The sequence below is a fragment of the Pagrus pagrus genome (assembly GCF_965226575.1).
Source record: "Pagrus pagrus genome assembly, chromosome: 16".
Lineage (NCBI taxonomy): Eukaryota > Metazoa > Chordata > Actinopteri > Spariformes > Sparidae > Pagrus > Pagrus pagrus.
The window spans coordinates 6,592,941-6,616,761 of record NC_140200.1 but is presented as its reverse complement, the minus strand read 5'-3'; the positions used below and the strand labels follow the sequence as shown (position 1 = coordinate 6,616,761).

Sequence of the window (23,821 nt, the reverse complement as noted above, 5' to 3'; positions counted from 1 at the left end):
TTGTTTATACTGCAGAACTACTGTTGTTACTTCAGTGAAATGATCTGAACACTTCTGTCGTCACTGATTTATTTAGTTGTGATTGTAAAGACAGTCAGCTAACACATCCCCACATTAATTCATGTTAAATCATGTAGTGTTGTGTCATTACAGCTTTACTCCAGTCCAATAGTGCTCTCTAGTGGTGATCTGATGAAAGTACTAACCTCTCATGAAACGTCAAAGGACAAAGCACAGACCATGTATCATTTCCAATAATGTGATGATAGCGTATATATCTTAAATAATATCTATACTATGATGAAATATGCATTCTTTGAAAAATGGTGAAAAATGCTATGAGGGTCTGTGAATGCACTGAGATGCTGGCAGATAAACAGAAAGGCAGCCATGTCTTCGGGGGAAAATGATGGTTTATCTCCTCAATAGATTACAATGGATTCATATCAGTCACAGCCATCTTGGCCAGAGCCACATACACACTGCATGCCTTCATTCAGTTTGTGTATATGACATTAGGCTTTCCTGGATCTGGAGCATCTTTCTGTAAAACACATTTCACAGGCAAACTATGAAACAAGTCAATAAATCTGAAATGCGAGGAAATTTATGGAAAAGTCTTTATTTCAACACAAAACATAACGTAACATTTACTTTAACAACACATTTTGAATCACTGTAGGTGATGGCATCAAATAAAAATGATATCTAAGACTTTTTTTTTTTTAAAGGAAGACACAAAGGGTCATGAAACCCACCATGGAAAAGCACAATAAAACTCTGCATATTATTAACATCATGTACTGTATCTATGCTAGCTCATGATTGTCTGTGGAAAAAAATATCAAATACAAACTCACAATAGAAGAACAACTGAAAATGCAGATTGTGATATCCTGTCGAAGCTTGCACACTATGTGTACTTAAAGATACATGTTTTTTTTTTATTTTGAGCTTATTCTCAGTGTTCCTTGTTTTTAGAGAGCAGTAGGTGACCGCTACCACACTTTTTTGCTCAGAACAGAAACATAAATAACATTGATGGGGCTTTTATGTATATAAAATGTTGAGAAATCCATTTCCAATATCAGCCTTACCCACATAAAAATTCAAAACGTCCAGAAAAAAATCTGGGTACGACTGCATTTATAAAACAACAAAACAATATTTTTTAAAAATCGCACATCACCTGCGCCAACTTCCCGACAGGACTAAATACTGTTTCCTCAGGACATGTATATGATTCACCACACTGCCAGTTATATACTCATGAATCAAGGCTCGATAATACACACACACTGTACTGGTTAAAATACAGCAGTGGTTCCCAAACTGAGGGGTGAGGCCCTCTGGAGGGGCGAAGAGGTACAGCAGGGGGCACGCGTCCACAAAAAGGTGAATAAATCTTTTTATCTTATCTTATTTATCTTTCTAAAGACTTTGGAGTGTATTTTTTTAAAGAAATCTTACACAGCGCTTAAACTGTGTTTTAATCTGCTGCTCAAACGTTAGCATGCTCAGCTATCACCTTGCTGTTATCTAGAGTTAAGATAACGCAACTTCCCAGCTGTGTTACGATATTATGTGGGATTACAGGGTACATAGAAGCCAATGCAATAATAGTACTAATGCTAAGGCTAACTAGCTGTACCCTGCAATACAAGAATGCAATTTATTTGCCTTTATGTCAGTCGGCCTATCGAGGAGGCTGACTTTAGCCTCGTTGGGGCCACGATGCTTTAGCTGTATCATGTATTTTGAGCTAGCTAACTACAGTTGAAGCCCATAAAGTGTCCACATTTCTGAGAATTTTAAATGCTAAATATGTCCCAATCGTCATTGCAAACTTTATACGTCAAATAAAAATTGACTTGACTTAAATTGACTGTCCGAGGATGGGAAGCTTGACAGACATAGCAAAAGTGGCCTAGCTAACCAAGAGGGGTAATAGTCATCAGGTCCACTTGTGCTAGCCAAGGAAAAGTTTGGGAACCACTGATTTACAGTAACAATGATCTCCTTGACAGTAACATTGGACCATTATCAACAATAAATAAATAAGCGTTTCATTCCGTGTAAAGAAATGTTATAATTTTTTTGTAAAGTGTCAAATTGAGCACCATGGTATCATAGTAACTGTAAAGATACAAAAAACAGACGTGGATTCGAAATGTCACCACGCGCCGACGGGAATGACAGTCGAGGCTTGTTTTATCGCCCCGTTGCCTCTTAGCGCTGGATATAAATCGCGCGGCGCTTGACAAAACCTGTGAAAGATGGCATGACTTACATTGAGTCTGTCCAGATCTGAAATAGGGATGTCACTGTAAAATCTAAACACAGGAGAGGAGCAGAGCTGGAAGGAGAAACTTAAACAAACATCAGTCAAACCCAGGCAGGTTCCCCCTCGCCGTAGAGCTCGAGTAGCGAGTGAAACAACTTCGGCGCAAAAACTCTGGGACGAACGTCTTCCAACTCAAATACATTTAAATCACGGGGAAAACATCCAGGGACTTTCAGATGTTTGGTTTTCAAACCAGCATGTACTTCACGTACACGTGTACTACACAGTATTGGCCGTTGTGTTGCTTTGGCTTCTCGCCGTCTGCCGAGTGGTGAGGTAGAGAAATGACTGCATGGCAGGCCTGCTGTTCGCTGACTTATGGTCGAGATTGCATGTTGATGGCGTTTGCATCTGGAGTGTGTTGCTCGGCTGTGTGAGAGCTCGAGGATCTCACAAAGGAAACTGCCCTGAGCCTGTTAATGCACTGGAGTGTGTCGGTATGTGTGTGTGTGTGTGTGTGTGGAGAGCGTCTGCATCTGTGTGTGTTTGATACTATCTGAGAGAAAGTTTTTTTTGCGGTGGGTATGTCAAACAGTTAAGTACAAATATATATATTGTGTGTACGTGCGTGTGTGTGTGTGTGTGTGTGTTGAAGAGTGTCCAGGAAGTTATGCTTCTCCGTAGGCTGAGGCTTTGTCTTTTAACAGGTCCAGACACAAGTGACAGCTCCAGCTCCCTGAGAGAGACGGAGAAAGAGAGGGCTGAAATGTTAGTCGTCCTCGCTCCTTTCCATGTATAGCCTTTGTTTGCAGCCTCTGTCACATGACGTATATAGTACCAACCAGCTGATGTACAATAAAACACATGAGCGCAGACGCTGTACCTTCTGGAGGCTGGGTCATCGGAGGCTTCAGGCAGTACATGTGGTATCCTCTGTCGCAGTCATCGCAGAACAGCAGCTGGTCCTACATTTGCAACACACAATCGATATATTACATTTGGGATACCTACCTAAAGTCCTCTTTCTGTTCTTATTATTGTTTTTTTGGTTGTCGTGTATCTTATCTGCTCGCCACGTACAGTGAGTTAAAATCAGTGTAGTGTATCGCCTCTGACAGGCTGAATGCTGATTGTGCAAAGGTCACGACATTAAACAGAAAGCAAGTCAAATTTGGTGCACTTCAAAGCAAATTCAAATCTAGTCGTGTTATCCGAACACGGACATCATGTAAGACTCCCGTCTCCTACATCATACATACATCGTTCTCTGAGGTGCCGCAGATGCTGCAGGACTTGCACTCTATGCACTGCCACTGGTACGTCCTCACCGCCTGCATCATGTTGTCGGTGAACTGCAGACACGTGGGGTGACCTGCGGGGGGGAACGGCGAGAAGAGACGAGAAAACTGAGGAAGAAGGAAAGAGTGGATGGCCAGAGGATGAACAAAGCACATTCAGTTGCGTTATCTTATGTAACCGCTTAGAGACGCCTGTTACGAGACAGTGAGCTGAAGACAGACGCAGACAGACGCATCTAAACATATTTACATAATTCATTAAAAGTGGATTTACATCATCTGCAGCTGTAGCTGCTGCAGGCTCTGAGGTGCAGCAGTAATGTATCTCCTATGTTAATTAAAATGAATAAATTATCGACAGTATTTCTGTGCTCAGATTTTAAAATTCTCCTTTTTATTTTAAAGACATTTCTTAATGCTGTAGAAATAAGTGTTTCAATAAAATGATTTCTCCCTTCAAATAAGACTGTTATGTCTTTATAAGAGCCAGCAGTGACTATCAACTAGAGCCACAAATTTAGTAATCGATTGCTTCAGTCATTTCTTTTTTTTTTAACAAAAATGTCAAACACTTTCTTGCTCCAGCTCCTTAAATGTCAGGATTTTCTGCTTTTCTTTCCCATTTCTGAAAATAAACGAGGAAATAATCTTAATATTTGAGTGTTGGACTGTTGGTTGGACACAAGAAGCAATCTGAAGGCGTCACTTTGGGCTCTGGGAGATTGTGATAAGCGTTTTTTCATATGTTTCTGACAGTTTAGTCGCAGCCCCGGGGTTACTTGTGTCTGTGATTCAAACAACAGTCCATACAGCTGTATGAAACGTAGCATCAAAGGCCATCTAACCACAAAAGACAAGTGATTATATATCTGGGAAACAAAACACGAGCAGTGGTGTGTGCAGGCAAAATGTTATCATCTCCCCATAAATCTACAGCTGTAACGACAATAAGAGCTTCGCGGCTCTGTCGGCATCTCGGGAGCGCGGTTATCTGCAACGCCCTGGTATCAATGGGGTATCAATGAGCCATGAATGAGCCATAATCAAGGATGAAGTGATTTACATCTGAACCGGGAAGGCAGCCAGAAACACTGAAAACCCTCCCTATCAGCCTGTGATGGGGGGGAACAAAGAGAAACTTGATTAAATCTAAAGCAGTTCAACTTTAAGCTGCTGCCTGCTTTCCCGAATAAATGGAGGAATTAGAGTCAGGGATGGAAATTAGCTGTGGCAGTTTAAAAGACGGCCTGCCAGCTTGAACAGATACCACTTAGCAGCAGGCAGGAGTAAGTATTTCTACTCAGAGACTACCGATAAAAGAAAGGATCTAGAGAGAGGAGCAATGGGGTGCCAATTGGCTCTTACCTCTCGGCTACCTGTCCTCTTTAGCCAATGGAGTGACTTAAGAGTCCACGTTCCACTGGTCTTGCTATTTTAGTCCAGAATATAATAGGATGTAGCCGTGAAGTTAAGTCTATCGCGTTGATTATCTCACGCAAGCAAAAGGAGGTTAGTGTTTGTTTATGGAAAATGGAAAATGTCTTAATCCACATGTGCATGGTTAAAAAAAATGCCCGTGTATCCATCAGGGGAAAAAAAGATGGTGTCGCTGTAGTCCACTCTTCACTTCAAAGTCTTTCAGCGTTCGATCAATGAAAACGTTTGCTCTGAAAACGCCTCTTATTGCCACGAAGTCCAGCTAGCCAAGATGTCCCGTTATCAGCTGTCCGCATCATCATCATCGTCTGAAAACAAAACGTCTTCCAGCTCTGCTTCTTCAAAGCCATGAAACGTGGAGGCGTCGCTGTCTGACGCGCCGCCGAACAATTCTTCGAGAGCACTCGGCTTCCTCCCATCCTTCTTCACTCCTCCTCCTCCTCCTCTTCCTCCTCTTCTTCCAGCTACCATGAAAACATCAGCGTCAGAGCAACACAGACAAAGTCCACACACTCTCGCAGCTGTTCTAACTAAACTCTACCTCACGGTGCTGATTCAAAAAAAATGTTTTCTGCCCGTGATATCCAGCAGAGGCGTCTTTGGGTAGTGTGAGGAGAAAAAAAAAGGGTGGGGAAATGAAACAAAAATGCAGCCAGATGTGCCATAAAGTAATGCATGAGAAACGAAAGAGTGAATGCATGTCGTCTAAAGGCAGAAGTCCTGACTGATGGACGAGGCTGACATGGAGAAGCATGCGGGATGGAAGCAAGCAGCGGAGCCTATCGATCAATATTATTTCTAAGAAGGGAAACGGCAAAGCTTTTCCTGGAGTTGGCGCTCACTTCTTATGGTCTACATGGCTCATTGATAACCCCTTGAAAAGACACTGCATCATGAAAAGCTCAATTCATTGCATAATCAGAGCTACATCATCAGGGAGAGACAGAAATCAACCTGCGTGAACAAGGATGACTTATAATGAAATGAAGCTGTCACAAACTAAAATGAACTTTACTGCAAACTTTATAATAATAACATTGATCCAAAAGATATTTCGAATGAATCATTATCCATTAATCTAAACAGAAGTTTGATGCAGGGAGTTAAACTGCATCACATCTGTGGCCATTTCAGTCCGTGTAACACCGATAAACATCGCAAGGAAGCGAGGAACAGACATGAACAAGATTGTGGACGAAAAGGAAGTAAAAGGGAAACAAAAATGAGATGTGCAGTAGACACAAATTAAAGTGTTGGACTAGCGAACAACTAATTTCTGAAAATCCCAATTAATTCCTCGGGAGATACGCTTATTTATATTCTGGCTGAGAGTTAGATCAGAAGATTAATCCCACTCTTATGTCTGTGTGTTAAATATGAAGCTACAACCAGGAGATGGTTAGCTTAGCTGAGCTAGAAAAAAACAGCACAGCTCTGTCCGAGGGCAACACACTCTTTCTATCAGCACCTTTAAAGATTACTGACTAACATGTTATGCCTTGTTTGTTTACTCCATACAAAAAGCTCTCGGTGACAACAAGCCTCCAGGAAGTCACTGCACCCCGCCACGGCAGAGTCCAGTGCATATAATCTCCTGTAAAGCTTGTTGTTTTTACAATTCAGGTTTTGTATAGACTAAACAAACAAGATGTGAAGTGTTGTTAAGAGGATCTTGTTATCTCTGGACGGAGCCAGCTGTCCTCTTGTTCCCAGTCTTTATGCTAAGCTAGGTTAACCGTCTGCTGGTAGTGGATCCATACTTAACGAGTGGTGTCAATCTTCTCGTCTGAGTCTTGGCAGGAAAGAAAATAAGCATATTTCCCAAAATATCGAACTATTACCCTTGATAAGAGAGTGATTTATAAGAGTGGTTTCTTGCTGTGCCATTGAAAACACTCATATGACATTCATCTAATTCAACTGGCAGGAAAACAAACCCATTAGCTTGTGGTCTACATTAATGCTAACATCATCAAAGAAGCTAAGGCTTTAATGGAGCCCTCCATGTTGTGGAGACTGGGGACTCACCGGAGCGTCCACAGTCGGAGCAGGACACCAGCTCCTCGGCTTGGCCCGTCTTCCTGTTGGAGTCCTGGTCTCCCAGGCAGAAGTCACAGTAGTCGTTGGGGATGATGGAGCCATCTGGGGCCTTCTGAGCTGTCGGCAGGAACAGATACATGTAAGGAGGAGGATATATGAGCTGCTCTTGAACTGTTGTTCTGTGTGATTAAATGGAAAACTTACGTTTGTGGTTGTCTGAATAACGCGGAGGAGACGGGGGCATATCTGTGTCCTTTTCCTCCTCACCCTCCTCCTCGGCCAGGTGAGTGTGGGTGTAGTGGTAGCTCAGGCCGGGCCGGTTCTTGTAGCGCTTTCCACAGACTACAGATGAAACATTACAGCCCCATTAGAAACACTTAATTTAATGGAGACAATTTGCAGAAACCTCGGTTGGCTGTCAGTATTCATGTTTGATGTTTTGCACTCAACTACTTAGTTGTATAATGTGAATAAAATCATATATGTTGCAGAGAACTGTTATGTTATGGAGAAAGTGTGGGACATTGTTACTACTTGTACTGTTACCATATATCAGAATATAAAATGTCACCTATATTACTACAAAAGTGTATGAATAGGTTCACTTTTTTACCATATGAGCCAACAAAAGCACGTAATGGGATTCGTTAAAGACAACGTCCTTGAGAGGATATATTACTGCTGCTAATTCACTAAGAAGAGGCTTTAACTGCTACATATCTAAAGGTGTAACCTGTAAGATATGGCCAGAAAATGAAGGTAGCTCAAAAAAAATATAAGGGGAAGCATAACGGCTAACTGCTGCTCACTATACTCTTTGCTAGCTGTCGTTAGCTTATTAGCCAGCGGGTGTGAAAACAGGCTCTGAGACCGACAGATGCTGGTTTGAAGACAGGGAATATAGTATGGAGGTGATTTACAGTGGCATGAGGCGGTGAGGAGAGAGAGAGAGAGAGAGAGAGAGAGAGTCAGGCATCGGAAGCGGGAATATTTTTGTATTTATTTGAACCAAACCAGAGGGGATTGTGGGAAGACAAACCAAGACTGTTTTGGTGAATTTCAATTTGTTTCTGTCGAGTGTGTTTTAACGTTAAATTAAAAAGACACTGAGCTTTAATTCAGACCGTGTACGGTTGTATTTGGAAGGAAAAAAGTTGTAAAAATATGGTATTACGTGATAGGGTGGGCCGGGGCTAGCTTGTTAGCATGCTAACTTCAGTAGGCATCTCTGCAACACAATACATTGATGTCACTGACACTGTTGTTTTTGTTGTTTGTTTTTAAACTAAAATTCTGGCCATATCCTACGTGTTACCCCTTTATTGCTACGGAGTCTAGTGTATAGATATGGGGACAGGATACGAAAGGTGTGTCAGAGGTTCAGTAGCTTAGAATTGATTTCAACAACAGATTATAATCAAGCAGATCAACACAAGACGAGAGCTTGACATACACCGTTTTACCCTGCGGTACTCTACTGGGAAGTCACACAGATTCTTTCTACTAATAATATAAAAACTACAATCTATAGTCTAATATTGTCGCAGTTATTGGGGTTATTAATAAGCACATTCGAGCTGTAGCCATCATAGAAGTTGGAAGTTAAAGTCATTTCTGTTTCAGCCAGATTTGGGTATTTTACCACAAAGCAGCAGAGCTTCAACGTTACCCTGTGAACTCACTGCCAATCCATTCCCGTGGTTAAAAACTCCATATGGAAAATTTTAGGAATCTGCCCAGTGTAAAGACTTCTACAATGGCTACATCTGTGGATCACGTCACAGCTAGTGAGGCCTTAAGAAACATGCATCTGTCAGAGCGACATTAGCTGCTGCTGCTGCTTAAGCATCATGTGGCGCATGCCTTGCAAAGAGGAAGCATTAAGGCAGATGGCGTCGCGCTAGTGTCATGCAATGCTTGCACTGAACGCAGGAGCGGACGCTCGAACTAGCATAAAGCATTTAAAGCGTTAGGCATCTCCAAGGGATTAGCATTCAGCTAGCCATTCCCACAGCCAGATGCCCATTAGCAAAAACAAAAAAAAAGCCAGTCATGAAGCCCTTAGAAAGACAAGATGGCGACAGGTTCGATACCTTCTTCAGCCTTTTTTGAGTTATGCTTTTGTTTGTATCTATCTGGAACAGAGAAGACACAAAGCAAACAATAAAGGAAAAGACAGAACAGAACAAGACACAAAAATGAGGATGAGATTCAGTTGTTCGAGCGGAGGCCTATCTCTTTCCACATCCCCATGGCAATCCATTCCTGGGGGGATTCTGCCCAAGTACTTAAGTGGCATGCTAGTCAGGTCTGGATTAACAGCAAACTCTTTCTTCATGCTGCAGAGGACTGCTCTTAGAGGAGAAGGAGAGGGGGTGTCTCACTGAAAGATGAGAGAAAATGACTAGTCTGCTGGTTTCTCTCTGTTTCCTAAAAACAAAATATAAGAATTTGGAGCAGGCATGTAGAGAAAGGTTTCCTGACAGTGAATAATAAAGGAATAAGGTGAGTCTAGCCAGATCTAAGGAGATGTAAAGAGAGTCTCTCCACTTACTTGAGCTTTGTGAAACACTGTGATTCTTGATTTAACATGTAAACTAAAGGCACAGGATGTACAGAGTTTTCTTGTCCCTTACTGTCGCAGACGTAAGGTTTGTCCTGGTCGTCCGTGTTAACCGGCTCTGTCCTTCTGCGAGTGGATCCTCTGTTCTGAGAGGAAAGAGGATACAAAGAGGAAAGTGTCACATAATACACTTGATAGATCAGATTGTGTATTGATGAAACTCTGTACTCATTCTCTTTAACGCCACACGCATTAATATATATGCTTGTCTTCGTACACACTCACTTTGCCTCTGTTTCTGTTCTTTCTCTTTGGAGTATCCAGTTCAAAGTCGTCGTCATCGTGGAAACCGTCCCCATTTTCCTCCGCCTCCAGAACTCTCTGCAGAGCAAACGTGCAGACGGAGAGAGGCTCAACACAAAGGGAACAACATGTGTGAAGAGCTCAGAAAGAATGGCTACAATCTGGATGATTTCACATTGGACATAATTCACGTGATACCTGTATCTCCAGCAGCGTCTCCTCTTCCTTACAGATGTTGTTTTTTTTCTCCAGCAGGTTGTCCCCCCTCAGGAGGGCCTCCAAGGCCGTGGCCTCCCCCGGGGGACCCTCACGCTTCGGGGCCAGCTCGGCTTCTGAGGAGGTGGCGGCAAAACAGAGAGAGAGAATGAAAAGACCATCTGAGGTGACAGTGTGTGCGCGTTACAGTTTTGCATCCTTTTTTTTGCTGAATATCTTAAACAAAAGAGTTAAAGCAGATCTTCTTCAGGCTAGTTTAGTGCCAGATCACATCTGATTTATAAAGCACTTTCAAAAAAAGCTCAGTTTTGGATGAACAACATGCAGAGAAAATGTATCAGTATCAGTGTGTTCCCTCTGTTTAGAGTTTTACAGATTCAACATCAATAACAACGAGGGTTCACAGTAAGTCGGGAGGAAATGATGAACCAAAGATAGAGAAAAAAACACTGCTCATAGGTCTAAACTACATCTCCAGTATCTCGCTGCTCTTTTATCCTCTCCCTCTTTTCATTTCCCGGGAGATGAACTCGCTGCAGCGTTGACTCTCCGTCCTCGTCTTTGAACTCTAACACCAGGATAAAAAACACAATGAAAGTCGGGATGTGATAAGAAAGGAAAGGAGGGAGCAGGGATGCTGTTCTTATTGAACACAGCTCTGCGTCTCCTCTCCTCCTCCTCCTCCTCCTCCTCCTCCTCCTCCTCTCCTCTTATTTCTTTGTATAGCTTGACTTTGACACAGACATTTCCTCCCTCCCCACAGTCCCAAAAACCTCTCCCTCGACTCTTCGGGGGCCAACTGAATGTGCTCTGCCAGCAAAAAGACCCCTCCACCCCCAACCCCATAAGAACAAACGCCCATGCTCGCACGAATCATATTGATCCACAGCTAACCCTAAAGGGCCACTCCACCCATTTTACACATGAAGTGTTTACAGATTTTACGTGAGTGCTATTTAGCCTGTGAATTTTTTTTTTTTTATAACGTCCTCTGTGTCTCTCTGGAGAGCTTTCTACAGCCTGTAAAACTAACCTTGATGATGTCATAGTGATGTCAACTGGGTTTGGTTCTGTGTTTTACACTGGAGGTGTGGCGGTTGAAAGAAGCAGGCATTAAGGAGACAGGGGTATAATGAAGTATTCTGTTGAGTTGAATTATGGGGAATGTTTTAAAGCTTGACCCACACTTGGGATGATAAATCAGGAGATAACCTTATAGAAAAGCAATAATAAATCTCTGGAGTGACCGTCTAATGTTGAGGAAGAGACATGAGATGACAGCTTTTCACATTTGAAGCCTATGTTGAGGTTTTCGAATGAAGCTTTGAATGTTTTTTAATGAATTTTATGATATCATCATGAAATACAGTTTGAATGAAGTGATTAGTTGTTGTTTTTTATGAAATCAATTATCTTTAATGAATTTTACTGAGCGTAACTCGATTTCTGCACTGAAAATGTTGTTTTTGAGAAGCAAACCATCAGCAAAAATGGACTGAAGCTGAATATTCGGTGAGATGAAAACATGTGGTGTGACGACCTTAACTGGGGTTATTGGAAATGTTTGGATCACACGAGTCAGAAACAATCCTACGTGTCCACCGCAGGATTGTAAATCTACAACCTGGCAGTGAACAGAGAAAAGGCTGCACGGCATATTGATTAAGATTGAAGCTTCGAACTGTTCGGTACAGCCCTGCTTGATAGAAACATGTGAACGTGCGCGGCATCACTGAATCATCTGAAACGTATCGTTTGTCTTCGTGAACAGGGAAGCAAAATGGCTGCTGACACAAGGCCACTCGACTGTTGAGCTGCGACGTGAAGATCTACAAAACAGAAAGGATTTCGATTCTGGTTTCAAACTGCACGACAAAGCCTCTGTGTATCACACACACACACACACACACACACACACACACAGAGAGAGAGACAAACCTCTCTGCTCAGGAAGCATTAAATAAACATAAAGCATTTCCAAAAGCCTGAAAGGGGAGCACTCACATTCCTCTGTCGTGTTATGATAGATATCTGGGCCAAACTGCAGAATTGGATCTCTGGAAAACAAAACTGGAGACTTCTCCTCTCTTTTACTCTCAGCTACAAAGGCTTTCCTGCTCCTGTTAACTAAAGTCTATTGCTAGTTTTCTGTCCCTTTACGTGCTTTGTTTGGGGAGTTTCTCTCCACAGAAACGTCCTCTGCTTAAAGCTGAACCGTTCGAGGTGAACGCTCTGGAGTATTATATTGCTTCTGGAAGACAGCGAGGGGGAAACAATAGTGTGGCAAAGCCGAAACAAAGACTCGCCTTCATTTCTCCCCCTTATCAGGTTCCTGGGGCATTCCTTCACAAAAAAAATCCCCTATAACACACACATATGCATGCATGGATGCACACACATCCACACACACACACACTTCCACCTCATAAGACTCACTTACATTCTAATGCCTCATGGACAAATGATTATAGAGGCCCAGTTAGGGTGCTTCTGTGCTGCAACGGAGAGCTGGAGTCATGTGTGGGGGTGTTGTGTGTGCGCTTGTGTATGTGTGTGTGTGCGTCTACTGCCAGAGAATAGAGAGAGGAGGCATTGATTCAGGGGAGAGAATGAACCTGGAGACCTGGCGAGAGAGACGGGCTAACCAGAGCCAGATGGTCAGATAGCGAACGTTAACGTCGCCGAGCACGCCTAGAGCTCTGCGCAACACAACGTGTGTTCAGATGAAGGCGGTGGGTGCGACAGTTCAAAGTGGGCTTTGCATTGGTACGGGTCAGTACCGCAGTGGGCACGGGGTTCACCGTGCACGCATGTCAATGTGTGCGCCGTTTGTCTTACCTAGTCGGAGCTCGCACAGGCGGAGCTGGGGATCCAGGGGTGGGTGGAGTCGCCTCTTCTTTCTCCAGCAACGAGCGGGGTAGGTATACATCTGTCCTGCTGCCTGGCCTGGACACACACACACACACACACACGTATTCATGTATATAGGCGTACACACATGCAGAGACACAGGCACACAGGAAGCACTTTAACAACCACTGGCAAGCGGACAATTTTAACAAAACTTGCATTGAGACCCCTGAGCACACGCACACACACACACAGCGGACTGGTCTTACTTTCCTGCCACTTAATGTGTCCCGATTACAGTCAAAAATCCTGCTCTTATATCACACACAGCCTGAAACCTATAGCTATTTCATCAGACATGTCTGTGTAGAAATGTTACCTAATTATGAGGATGGCTGCTGCTTTGTCATTATGTCAGTAAAGCAGACTTCCTCTACTTGAACTGAATACTTTGGCCCTTGTGTCTGATCATATTTCTGCCATTAGTTTTGACCAAGATGGACGGAGAGAAGTACTTTTTTCTTTTTTTTTCAGCACCAGCAGAGGAAAAAAAATAAAAAATCAGGAGAATGAGGGGGGAGGGATAGACCTAGAATAAATGCATATAATGTGAGTTAGGCCTGCCACAAAGTATAGGGTGTGGCCTGAAGGGCTTTGCATACGAGATGGAGAGCAGGCTATTTGTGTCCAGCTCTCAGTAAAGAGCAGATTGTTCCCTTTGGCTCTACAGGCGACCCAGATGTGCATAAAGCATCCTGACTGCTCGTCTCTGGATAAATCGGCAAATGGTAACTCAAAGAATATACAGGAGGTGGTGGTGGTGGTGGGGGCCTTCAAATTCTCTATCCATCCATATTTATGCATTTCTGCTTATTCGCTTGCATGCTGAGAGTGACATGAAAGATTGATACGGAGCTCTGTGCGTTCAAGATAAGCTTCAGCCTGCAAATGCTTAGCTTAGCTTAGCATAAGGACTGAAAACAGCTCTGTACAAACCTACCAGCACCTCTAAAGCTCACTAATTAACATAGCTAGGCTAGCTGTTCCCCCTTGTTTCCAATATATATGCTAAGCTAAGCAAACCAACATTTAGTGTACAGATGAGAGAGTGGAATCGATCTTCTCATCTAAGTCTCGGCAAGAAAGTTACGTGTATATCCAAAATGTCAAACTATTCCTGAAAGATATACTATGCAACATTTCTGCATTATAATGACAGGGTCTTTGGCACATTTTGTTGAGTTGTAAACTTATATTATCTTTTTTAAGTTAACGTGTTTTTCATTCATTCAACTGTGATGTTAACTTGATAAATCTACACTGCATAACTCTTTAAGTAACTCTGGAGAAAGATGGTTGACTGTTGAGTCTCATTTCCAGACAACAACTCCCATAATCCCACAGTACAAGTTGTTTTGTTTGATTGAGAAACCTCTCGCAGCAAAAAAATTACACACTGCGCCTTTAAATAAAAGTGAAAGAAGTAACTAATGTAATGTAATATTGCCAAATTTACATGTTAAAAGTCATATCAGTGAAATGAATCTGCGTGAGAGGATCACCTGGCTGGCGGTGACGCTTCTCCATCCAGATGTAGCAGTTGTTCTGCGCCACGCCAGTCTGCGAGTCCAGGAAGGGCATGCGGACGCTGCGTTCGGCACAGAGGCGAGCATTGTAGCTGCGACAGTGTTCGATGGCCTCCCTGTAGAACTGGTCGCCGAGCCTGAGCGCAGACAGAGAGACAGTCAGAGAAGGTGGCAGGTAAACATGTTGAAATATAAAGACAAGAAGACACAACAAAAAGACCAGTTGTGATTTATTTGACTTAATGCATCGCTCGTTATCATCTACGTCTACGGAAACTGCCCCGTTCATTCAACATCTGACCTAAATTTGCAGTATATTTCATTGCCGAACTCAAGTTACCCACAAGTAACATTATAGTCCTATTTCTGCCATCGATCCGAGCTATTTGCAGCATGCTGCTTCAATTTCTGCTTCTCTGTGCGCTGAGTCGTTCCTGCTGTTGAAGTCCTATCAGCTAAATGTTCACGTTCTTTTGGGGACGGTTAATGGCAATAACATGTGCTGGGCGGCTGATGATTTGGTACGGTCTGCAAATCAAGAATGAGCGGGCCTGTTTAGGGCTTCGGCTTAATATAACACGCCCAGGCTTCTCTCCGTATTTTGGCTCGGTTTGTTGTGTAAAGTCTGGATTTGCTGCCTCGCATCAGATGCAGCACAGGCAGGAACATCTACGCAGACTGAGCACAATAAGGGAACGGGGGATACGGAAGGTAATGATGGTAACTGTGTGATTCGAAGACATGTTTCATCCTGTCAAACTGATAGATAAGTGAGAGCGCTGGCTCAAGGTCCACACGGCAGATGAGCCACACACACACACACACTATCGACCAACACAAGAGTATAAATCAGGATGTGAGCCATCAATAATCTCCGCGGTCTCTGTCTAGAGGCAAGGATTTCTGCCGCTGAGATCGTTAGGAACAGATGGAACAAACCAAGATCTCTTTGCAGGAGATAAAATATGAACCTTGAGTAGGTTATTGTTTATTAAATTACATAGCTGAAAGTTCGAGGATAGATAGCTCTAATGGGCCGGTCTTCAGCCAACAGGGGCAATCATGGCTAGTCTTTAGTATCTTCTATGTACGCATCGAAGCCGACATAATCAGTGACAGGAAGGTTGGAAAAAAAGAAAGCATGCCAATAGGATCTCTTGCTCTTGGGGGATTTTCTCCTATCTGTTTATATCTGCCTGCCCATCATCCTGTCTCTCTGACTGGCTCTGTGGATTCTCTACAAAGATATGTTAAGAATGCCAAGCTGGACAAAGACCAGCGCTCTGGTCACACTGAATCTCACAAAGATGTGCAGTGTTTGGAGTTGGGAGGGGGGAGCAGAGTGTGGATGGACGAGGACGAGGATGAGAGGGGTGGGAGGAGGGTGAGAGGTTGGGGTGAGTATAGCGACTGGAGGGTGGATGTATGGATGAGGGAGATCAGAGGAGGAGACACGTATGAGGAGGATACTTGATTTGTGACTGAAAAGAGGAAACGAAAACCTGATTAAAAAGAGGGAGAACGGGAACGTGGAACATGTGGAGAACAGATGAAGGTTCCCATCTCGTAGCTGCGTTACAGCATTGTCTTCACACTTCTATAATGTGAATTACACCTCGATTTTGGCTACCGACTGCCGCATCTGGACAAAGATCAGAGATGAATGGGAGATTTGTTGCTTTTGACATGAGTTGATGGGTGGGGGCGGCTCAAAGTGAACAATGTGGAGAGAGAAAAACAGTCGGTAATATATTCTGGGCTACATTTTCTCAAATGAAAGCAGCTCATGAAGCTCATAAAGCTATCGCTAGCAAGAGGAAAGGCTACAAAATAATCATAAACAGAAAAAATGAAGACTATATATGCTAGCTAGCTCTTTATGCCAGCTCCACCTTCATCTGTGCCAAACAGATACAGTATGATACTGGTATGTATTAGGAGTGTTAGGCAGACTTTATGCCTTTGTACAGAGCCAGACTAGCTGTTTCCCTTTGCTTACAGTCTTTATGCTAAGCTAAGCTAACTGTCTGCTGGCTCCAGCTTCATATTTGCTGGTCAGATAGCGTACAGTATGATAGTGGTATCTATAAAGGTGCTGGTAGGTGTTTTTTCTACCTTTGGACAGAGCCAGGCTTGCTCCTTCTCTCTGCTAACAATCTTTATGCTAAGCTAAGCTAAGCTAACTGTCAGCTCCATATTTGCTATACAGATACAGTAGTGGTCTCTATTTGGTGCTGCTAGGTGTTTTTCTAACCCTGGACAGTCAGGCTAGCTGTCCCCCCTGCTTACAGTCTTTATGCTAAGCTAAGCTAAGTGCTAACAGCTCCACCTTCATATTTGCCATACAGATACAGTATGATAGCAGTATCTAATAGGTGTTAGTAGGTAGATTTCTTATTTTTTTTACCTTTGGACAGAGCTAGGCTAGCTGTTCCCCCCTGCCAGCTGTCTTTAAGCTAAGCTAAGCTACGTTTTCCTTGCTCCAGCACCAGTAGGCTAAAAATACTGTAGGGTACCGTATGTTATCTTCTCATCTTACAACCAAGAAAGTCAATAAGCTAAATGTCAAGCTATTGCTTTAAGGTATAGATAGCTTTCTCTCCCTCAGTTAACTCTTTTGAGGGAGCTGAGAAATAAAGTATGTTGCAACAGCAGGCGCAAACCTCTACAATGGCTTCATGTGCACCATCAGTGCCACACTGTATGTACACAGCACAAGGTCTGGGCTCAAAACATGTCTGGCATTTGCTGGCTGAGGTTTTTTGTCAGAGGACCTACAGAGATGAAGAATGCAGCTGGTGTTTTTTGGTGATGCGTGTTTTCACAGTATGACCAACCAGCAGTCACCGTGATCCGGACAAATCCAAGAGACTTCCTGTCACATAACTCACATTCCCCGAAGTGAAGCGCTGTCTTCTGCTTTTACTATTTGTTGCCTGAACTCCGGGCATTTCCCCCTTCATCCTGTCTTCCCCACTTTTCTTCCCGCATGTGTCATCCCGTATCGCCCCGTACGTTTCTGTCCAACTACAAAGTGTCTGTACAACGTCCCCTGGGCGCCGGCTTCATAAACTCTTACATAAGCAAAGTGTGCCCTGCTGTGCTTGCGCTTGCTTGTTTGAGAGAGGTGTGTTCGTGTGTGTATATGTATGACTGGGAGACCATCTGTCCATGCGTGTCCTGAGACCCCCGCCTACCTCCTCCCCCCACGAACCCGATTCAACCATCAGAGATTGCACCGTGCTCCTGTTTGTACCCATTAGTCGACTTTATGTCTGATCCGAGTGATGGCGCTTATGTAAGTCGAGTTTTGCATGTCGAGAGCGCATTCCTCTCGGTCAACAGCTTCCTGGATACTGATGGAATCTGCAGTTGCTGTGTGTGTGTGTTAGTGTGTGTGTGTGTGTGTGTGTGTGTGTGTGTGTGTGTGTACATATGTGTGTGTACCACTGTGATTGTCTCAATTGCTCCCATACTAGCACAGAGGAGCTTTGTGTGTGTGCCGCTCATGCTTGTCAACGGCAAGCACAGAAGCAACGATGGTCAGCGTTTTCCAGGTAAAAGGTCACAGAGGCTGAACATAAATACTTAAACTCGCACTGAGCAGAGGCAGCTCTTTTCTGTTCGGGACGTCTGCTGTCATTCAACCCGCTCGATCTCGCAATTACCCGTCACGTATTTCCGTCAGTAATGTATGCTCGCAGCACCTTCGCTTCCTCCTCGCTAAATAGAATAATTAATCACTGAAAGCGCTCATCAGTGGCATAATGAATCGCCGTCAGACGTCTCTCCACAGTCGCGTTCTTTGCTCCACACTCTTCATCTACAACGCGACCTTCCCATTTCAACGAGATCTGAAACGCTAAACATGCGCTATGATGATTAGTTTACAGAAAATTAAACAATTGTGATCATCAATAAGGCATCTGAGTCATTTGTCAAGCTGAAGATGCCAAACATTCACTGGTCGCTGCTTTTCCACTGTGAAGATCTTAATCATGCACAACAGTTGACTAAATATTTGGGGGTTTTACATTATTGGTCAATTCTGAGAAATCATAATGGACGTTTTCACTATTTTTCGTTATTATTTAATTTATTCAGAAAAAACCCTGTCGATTACTTTGGTATTTTATTTATCATTGGTGTTCTTTAGCAGAAAATAAATAAATGAACGAAGCCTTGACCGTTTTGCCTCATGCAGGAGCTGTTTTGTCGGTCTCGTCCTCCTCGCCTCAGCTAACCATAATCACACCTTTGTCAATCATTTCAAGGAGCTCTCCGCTTTGAAGGCGCTTCAAGGCTGAAGGCCGAGGTTATTACTGTAGCATCCGTGAGAGCGCCGGAGATGACAGACGCAGATTTGTAAAAAAATAAATGTTTTGTTACTGTAATGTGAAAACTGAACGTGTTCATGTGAGGAAATAGTGAAATTCATCAGCCGCTGGTGATACGCAAAAGCTTTCAAAATCAGATTACACTCTACTAACCACAAACTAATTCTAGTTTTATTTTATTAACCTCATATTAAATGAGCTGGTCAGAGATTGCTTTCAGTAGTAAGTGTCAGGGAGCATGCGTGCTGGGATTCTTGCAGGTGTGTATGCAACAGATTTAAGTCTCTGTAATTATTAGCAGCTAATTTGACAGCTGAAGGAGATGCAAAGAGTTTTAGCTTTCTTTGAAACCATGACATGCATGAGGAAAGACCTTGTGACTTGGCAGATGTCACACATTAGACGTTACAGCCTGACGACGCAGTAACCGAGCAAAGACCACTGTTCAAGGTGGTGTTTCAACAGTTGTGAGCATGAAAGGCGAACAACACCGGGCCAAAACATGAGCCGCTCCTGACCTTAACCAAGTGGTTTCTGTGTTATAGTTAGCGCTATAATACATGAGATCAGTCTTGTCTCAGAATCTATGGCATTCGTACTCGGTCTTGTCTCTGTCTCTGGATTTTGTCCTTGTTATTCTGTGTGTGTTTTTATGGGAATGTGGATTACTCAGATCAATTTGAGGAGAGCCTTTGGTTCGCATGTCCCACACCACATTTTATCGTAAGTGTGTCATACGAGTATGGGACTTGTCTAGTCTCGGTCTTGACTCAGTCTCGCCCTGCTTCGGTCTCGACCAAGTCAATTTTGAAAAACACAAAAGTGAAAAACCCCACTGCTGAGCTGATAATAGCCTTTATGACAGACTTTACAGGCACATCATTTCTCAGCGTGTAGAGCTGTTTACATGTTGTTTACATGACCTCATTCAGCTCACTGAGTCAGAGCTAAACTGTATAGGCGACTAACTCCACCACAATAAAATCCTGGCATGTATCACTTCACACAGAGACATCTTTCTAACAAGCTTGCAGTACACACAGAGTCTAAAAGGGAAAATCTTCGACTCATCTCGTAGTGTCAAGGAGTGATAGAGGTTTGCTACAGATCAGGCAGAAGATGGTGAGGACAGAGGAAGTTCACTTTTGTTTTAGGAGTATGTAAGAGGCCCCCCAAAGGAAGTGCAGGGCCGGGCAACGGTATGTGGGCACTGATAGGCGTCTTTGTGGCACTTTGCAGGGCGAGAAGAGGAGGGGGACGAAGAGGAGGAGGAGGAGGAGCCAAGGAGGCAGAATGGGAGGGAAGAGGAGGGGGTCCGATATGTCCCGGGGCACACGTGTTCCCTTTCAAACCCTGTCACACTCATTTTCTCTCAAACGCACGGATGTGTGTACGCACGAGCGCACTCGCACACACGCGCGCTCGTCCGTGCGCAAACAGACACACAAAGGGAATGAAAGGGAAAGGTGCAGAGTGCGGTCGGATGGGGGGGGGGAGGCACGGGGAGAGGTAGAGCGAGCAGAATAGGAAAAGGGTGTTGCAAAAGGGGAAACCCTGATTCAGATGCTGCTGCTGTTGTTTTGGCCCGGAGGGGGGAGGAGGTGGCGGTGTCGATTGGTGGAGGATGTAGAGACGCTTGCGAGGTGAAGGAGTGGAAGCTGGAGACCTGGGCTGAATGATAACTCACTTCAAGTCAACGTGTGGGGGGGAAATCAGAGAAATGTGTCTCCGAAGGAAGAGATATCATTTTTATATGTGAGGGATAACATCCATATCTCATCCCTCCACATAAAGAGAGAAACATGTGCCAGCTCCATGTGCAGAAGAGGGGAAAAAAAAGAAAAGAGAAAAAAAAAAGGAAGGATTGATCACTGCATGGAGCTTCTATTAAAAAAAAAAAAAAAATGTTCCTGGCCATTTAATTCCCCGTGCCTGGAAACCATTCCCGGACATTCCCAGTCCCCGGGCTCGGGTAGACAAAGGCCAGAGTTCGCCCCTGTGCTGAGGGTGTAGTATAAATGTATGCAGTAAATGCAGCCAGACAGACAACCACCCCCCCTCAACACACACACACACACACACACCGCCCCCCCTTCAAACCTCCATCACTCACTTATGTTCCCTCTCACGCAAATTGGGGGAAGGGCGGGCAGCTACACAACCGCCCACGCATTTGCAACAAACACACGCAATAAAAACACACACGTTGACCCCCCACCACCACCACCTCCACACACACACACACACACACCATCTCCTTTAAATCTCAGTCCTTTCAATCCTTACACAAACACAACCAAACCACTTTCCACCTGAGCTCCTTTTGTTCACTGAAACTAATGACAGGAGGTAAAAGAGGACACATCACATGCACGTAAACACAAATCCCTGCATGAATTACGTCGCTCATTTGAATACTTCTCGTGTCAGCTCCTCATCAAGTCCCCGTCGCGCGCGGATCACAAAGAAGTCCTTGTAGAAAAGCACACGAGCGTTTAAACAAATCAAGTAAATATGCGCAGGCTGCGTCTGGACAGCCAGACGTATTTACTGCTGGATGATGACGGCTGTAATAATGCCTCTTTCGGAGCCGAGAGTGGGGGCGAGATTATGAGCACGTTATTGAGTGCATATGATTTACCGTCCACATCCTGGGGACAGATGACAAGCCGGGGCCTATTGTTTCAAGCAGACAGTGGACTCAAACAGCCTGGAAAGTAGACCGCAGCAGCATTTCCCATGGCAGTAACTCACATGTGATATCAGTTCACATACATTACAAGTTATCTCTTGCATTAGGGTATGGGCTTATGTTTGGTTGAGTAGGTGGAGTCCTGAATCCAACCTACACATGCACACATTTACATTTTTGCAGATATTGCATGGGGTCAGGGCCTATATGAAGGGCAGATGGGGTCCCCCCCCCCCCGCCTCCATCCCTCCATCTCTGCCTCAGCATCAGTCTGTCTGTTTTTACATGTACCTCTCCCTCTCTCAACAGATGGACCCCGGAGAATACTGGGACGGTCCTAATCTGCTGCACACACACACACACACACACACACACACACACACACACACACACACAAAAACACACATATATATCCACATTCTCTGAAGCCTAATCTGTTTCAGCAGAATACAGCAGCTTAGAGACGTTTTTTTCCCCCCCGAAGTCCCGGGTGTACAGTAAGATATTTTTGGTTGTCAACAAAGAGCTCCACAAGACAAGAGCATCACGAGTTCTCCCAGCCTGCCTTCCCTTTCACTCTCAGTATTAATACACGTAATGAAATCAAGCACATTAATGGTTCGGAGAGGATGTAAAGCTGATAAGGACGGATGAAGAAGTGGAAGCAAAAAGATATTATGTGCCTCATTTACGCCCCGATGCTGCTTTATACACTTCCCTGCTGTTTATGTTCAGTTCATACGTGTTGCTTTTGCATTTTAACAGTCTGTGTTTGTATCTACATGTCGTTTATGCACAGTATTCCTGCCGTTTGGATCCCCTTTTCATTTGTTTACACTTTCAGCGTTTGCTTTTGCTGCTGTAACACTCAATATTTACTTATTTACTCTTTCTGTAGTGGAACTTCTCCGTCACAGGAGTGTACTCGGACAATAAACATCTTGGATTTATCGACAGCATCGCGTCCAAATGCGTAAAAATCTCTTGAGTTGTTTGAAACACTCATCTGTACCTCTTGCACAACAGATTTTGGGGATAACTGTCTCAGTCTCTGCACATTCCACATGACCAGTGGTAAACATCTGCTGTCAGCCAGCAGCAAGACAAACATGCATTCACTAATATGGACCGAGCTGAGAGTTATGGCTGCACACACACACACACATAGAGGGGGGGTCTATCCAGCTGGTTAGATTGAACACATCTGCTGGTTTTTTTTTTGCATTTTCTTCTCAAAGGTAACACAATGTCGATGCAAAGATCACACCCTGGCACCGTTAAGAGATTAAAATGTAAAACTTAAGGGAGAACTGCACGCCCCCCTTGATTCTGCCTCACGCTGCAGGTTTTTCTCTACATGCATGAAAGCAGATTAACACTGTATCATACCATGTAATAATGCGCTGTGCATTGTGCATTCAGCAGCAGTGAGCCAGAGTCGCCCTCTCAATGTGCGCTTTGTGACATTAATTGCATGAAATTATCTATGCAAATTCAGCCCGTCCAGCGCTGACAAAGAGCCTGGCGTGCAAACTTCTGTCAACCGCGTTTGTAATACAAAAAAAAAAAAAAACGATGGCAACTTTCATCAAAGTGCACGGGCGTAAAAGTGCGGACATTTACGCGCGGGGTTTGGAGAGGTTTCCTCTGCAGACTGTGCATGCTTTCATATCAGTCTTACACAACACACACAGCTACGGTAACAGCAGATAACACACACGGAGAAGGTCCGAGTACAAGGCAAAAAGTGTTCATTTTGCGCGTTTCAGCCTGCACACATCTTGTGCGCATCACCGCATGCACGCGAACAATGCAACCATTTCATAATTTCTTTACAAAAAAAATGTACTCACGATTTTAGAGGATTATGAATGACAGTCGCCATTTTCCTGCTGGACTGTAACGTAATATTCTAAATCTCGGTGTAGTTTGGGACCCTTATGGAAAAAAAACAGAAGAAACACAACAGCCAATGCGGTCCTGGGCACTGTGCGCCCTACCAATACAACAGCAGCATCAAGACACGAGGCGTGGCCTCATAGAAAAATGTGTCAAGATCAATGTCCCAGAGTCCCCAGAGTGGTTATCATTGCATCAAATACAACCTGTTTGTCCTTGTTGTAGTGAAAACAGCACGAGAATATGAAATATCATGAGCTCTGTCATAGTGCCATGCATTGTTGTGGTTGAGTTGGCGGTTATAACAATAACGCTT

General features: G+C 43.9%; 1 protein-coding gene across 3 annotated transcripts; it reads right to left on the bottom strand.

Moving 5' to 3' along the window:
- Positions 1 to 601: 601 nt before the first annotated feature.
- On the bottom strand, positions 602 to 23,735 carry dpf3 (double PHD fingers 3). Of its 3 annotated transcripts, XM_084377540.1 has the most exons (12): positions 23,460 to 23,722; positions 14,554 to 14,714; positions 12,980 to 13,087; positions 10,124 to 10,257; positions 9,908 to 10,003; positions 9,696 to 9,768; positions 9,153 to 9,194; positions 7,264 to 7,401; positions 7,048 to 7,176; positions 3,544 to 3,656; positions 3,168 to 3,249; positions 602 to 3,020 (listed from the first exon to the last, which is right to left on the bottom strand). In XM_084377540.1, exons 1-12 carry the CDS (start codon positions 23,489 to 23,491, stop codon positions 2,953 to 2,955), a joined length of 1,176 nt encoding a protein of 391 aa, XP_084233666.1. In that variant the 5' UTR covers positions 23,492 to 23,722; the 3' UTR covers positions 602 to 2,952. The 3 variants fall into 3 exon arrangements, with proteins under 3 accessions (XP_084233666.1, XP_084233667.1, XP_084233668.1); XM_084377541.1 differs by lacking the exon at positions 9,153 to 9,194; XM_084377542.1 differs by lacking the exons at positions 602 to 3,020; positions 3,168 to 3,249; positions 3,544 to 3,656 and adding an exon at positions 4,956 to 5,483 and having other exon boundaries at positions 23,460 to 23,735.
- Between the last annotated feature and the right edge of the window lie 86 nt (positions 23,736 to 23,821).

Coding starts and splice junctions, on each gene's coding strand:
- dpf3 (XM_084377540.1), bottom strand. CDS start 23,491: ATGGCGACTGTCATTCATAATCCTCTAAAATC. Junction 14,715..23,459: donor ATTCATAATCCTCTAAAATC/GTGAGTACATTT, acceptor GTCTGCGCTCAG/GCTCGGCGACCAGTTCTACA. Junction 3,021..3,167: donor GATGACCCAGCCTCCAGAAG/GTACAGCGTCTG, acceptor CGTCTCTCTCAG/GGAGCTGGAGCTGTCACTTG.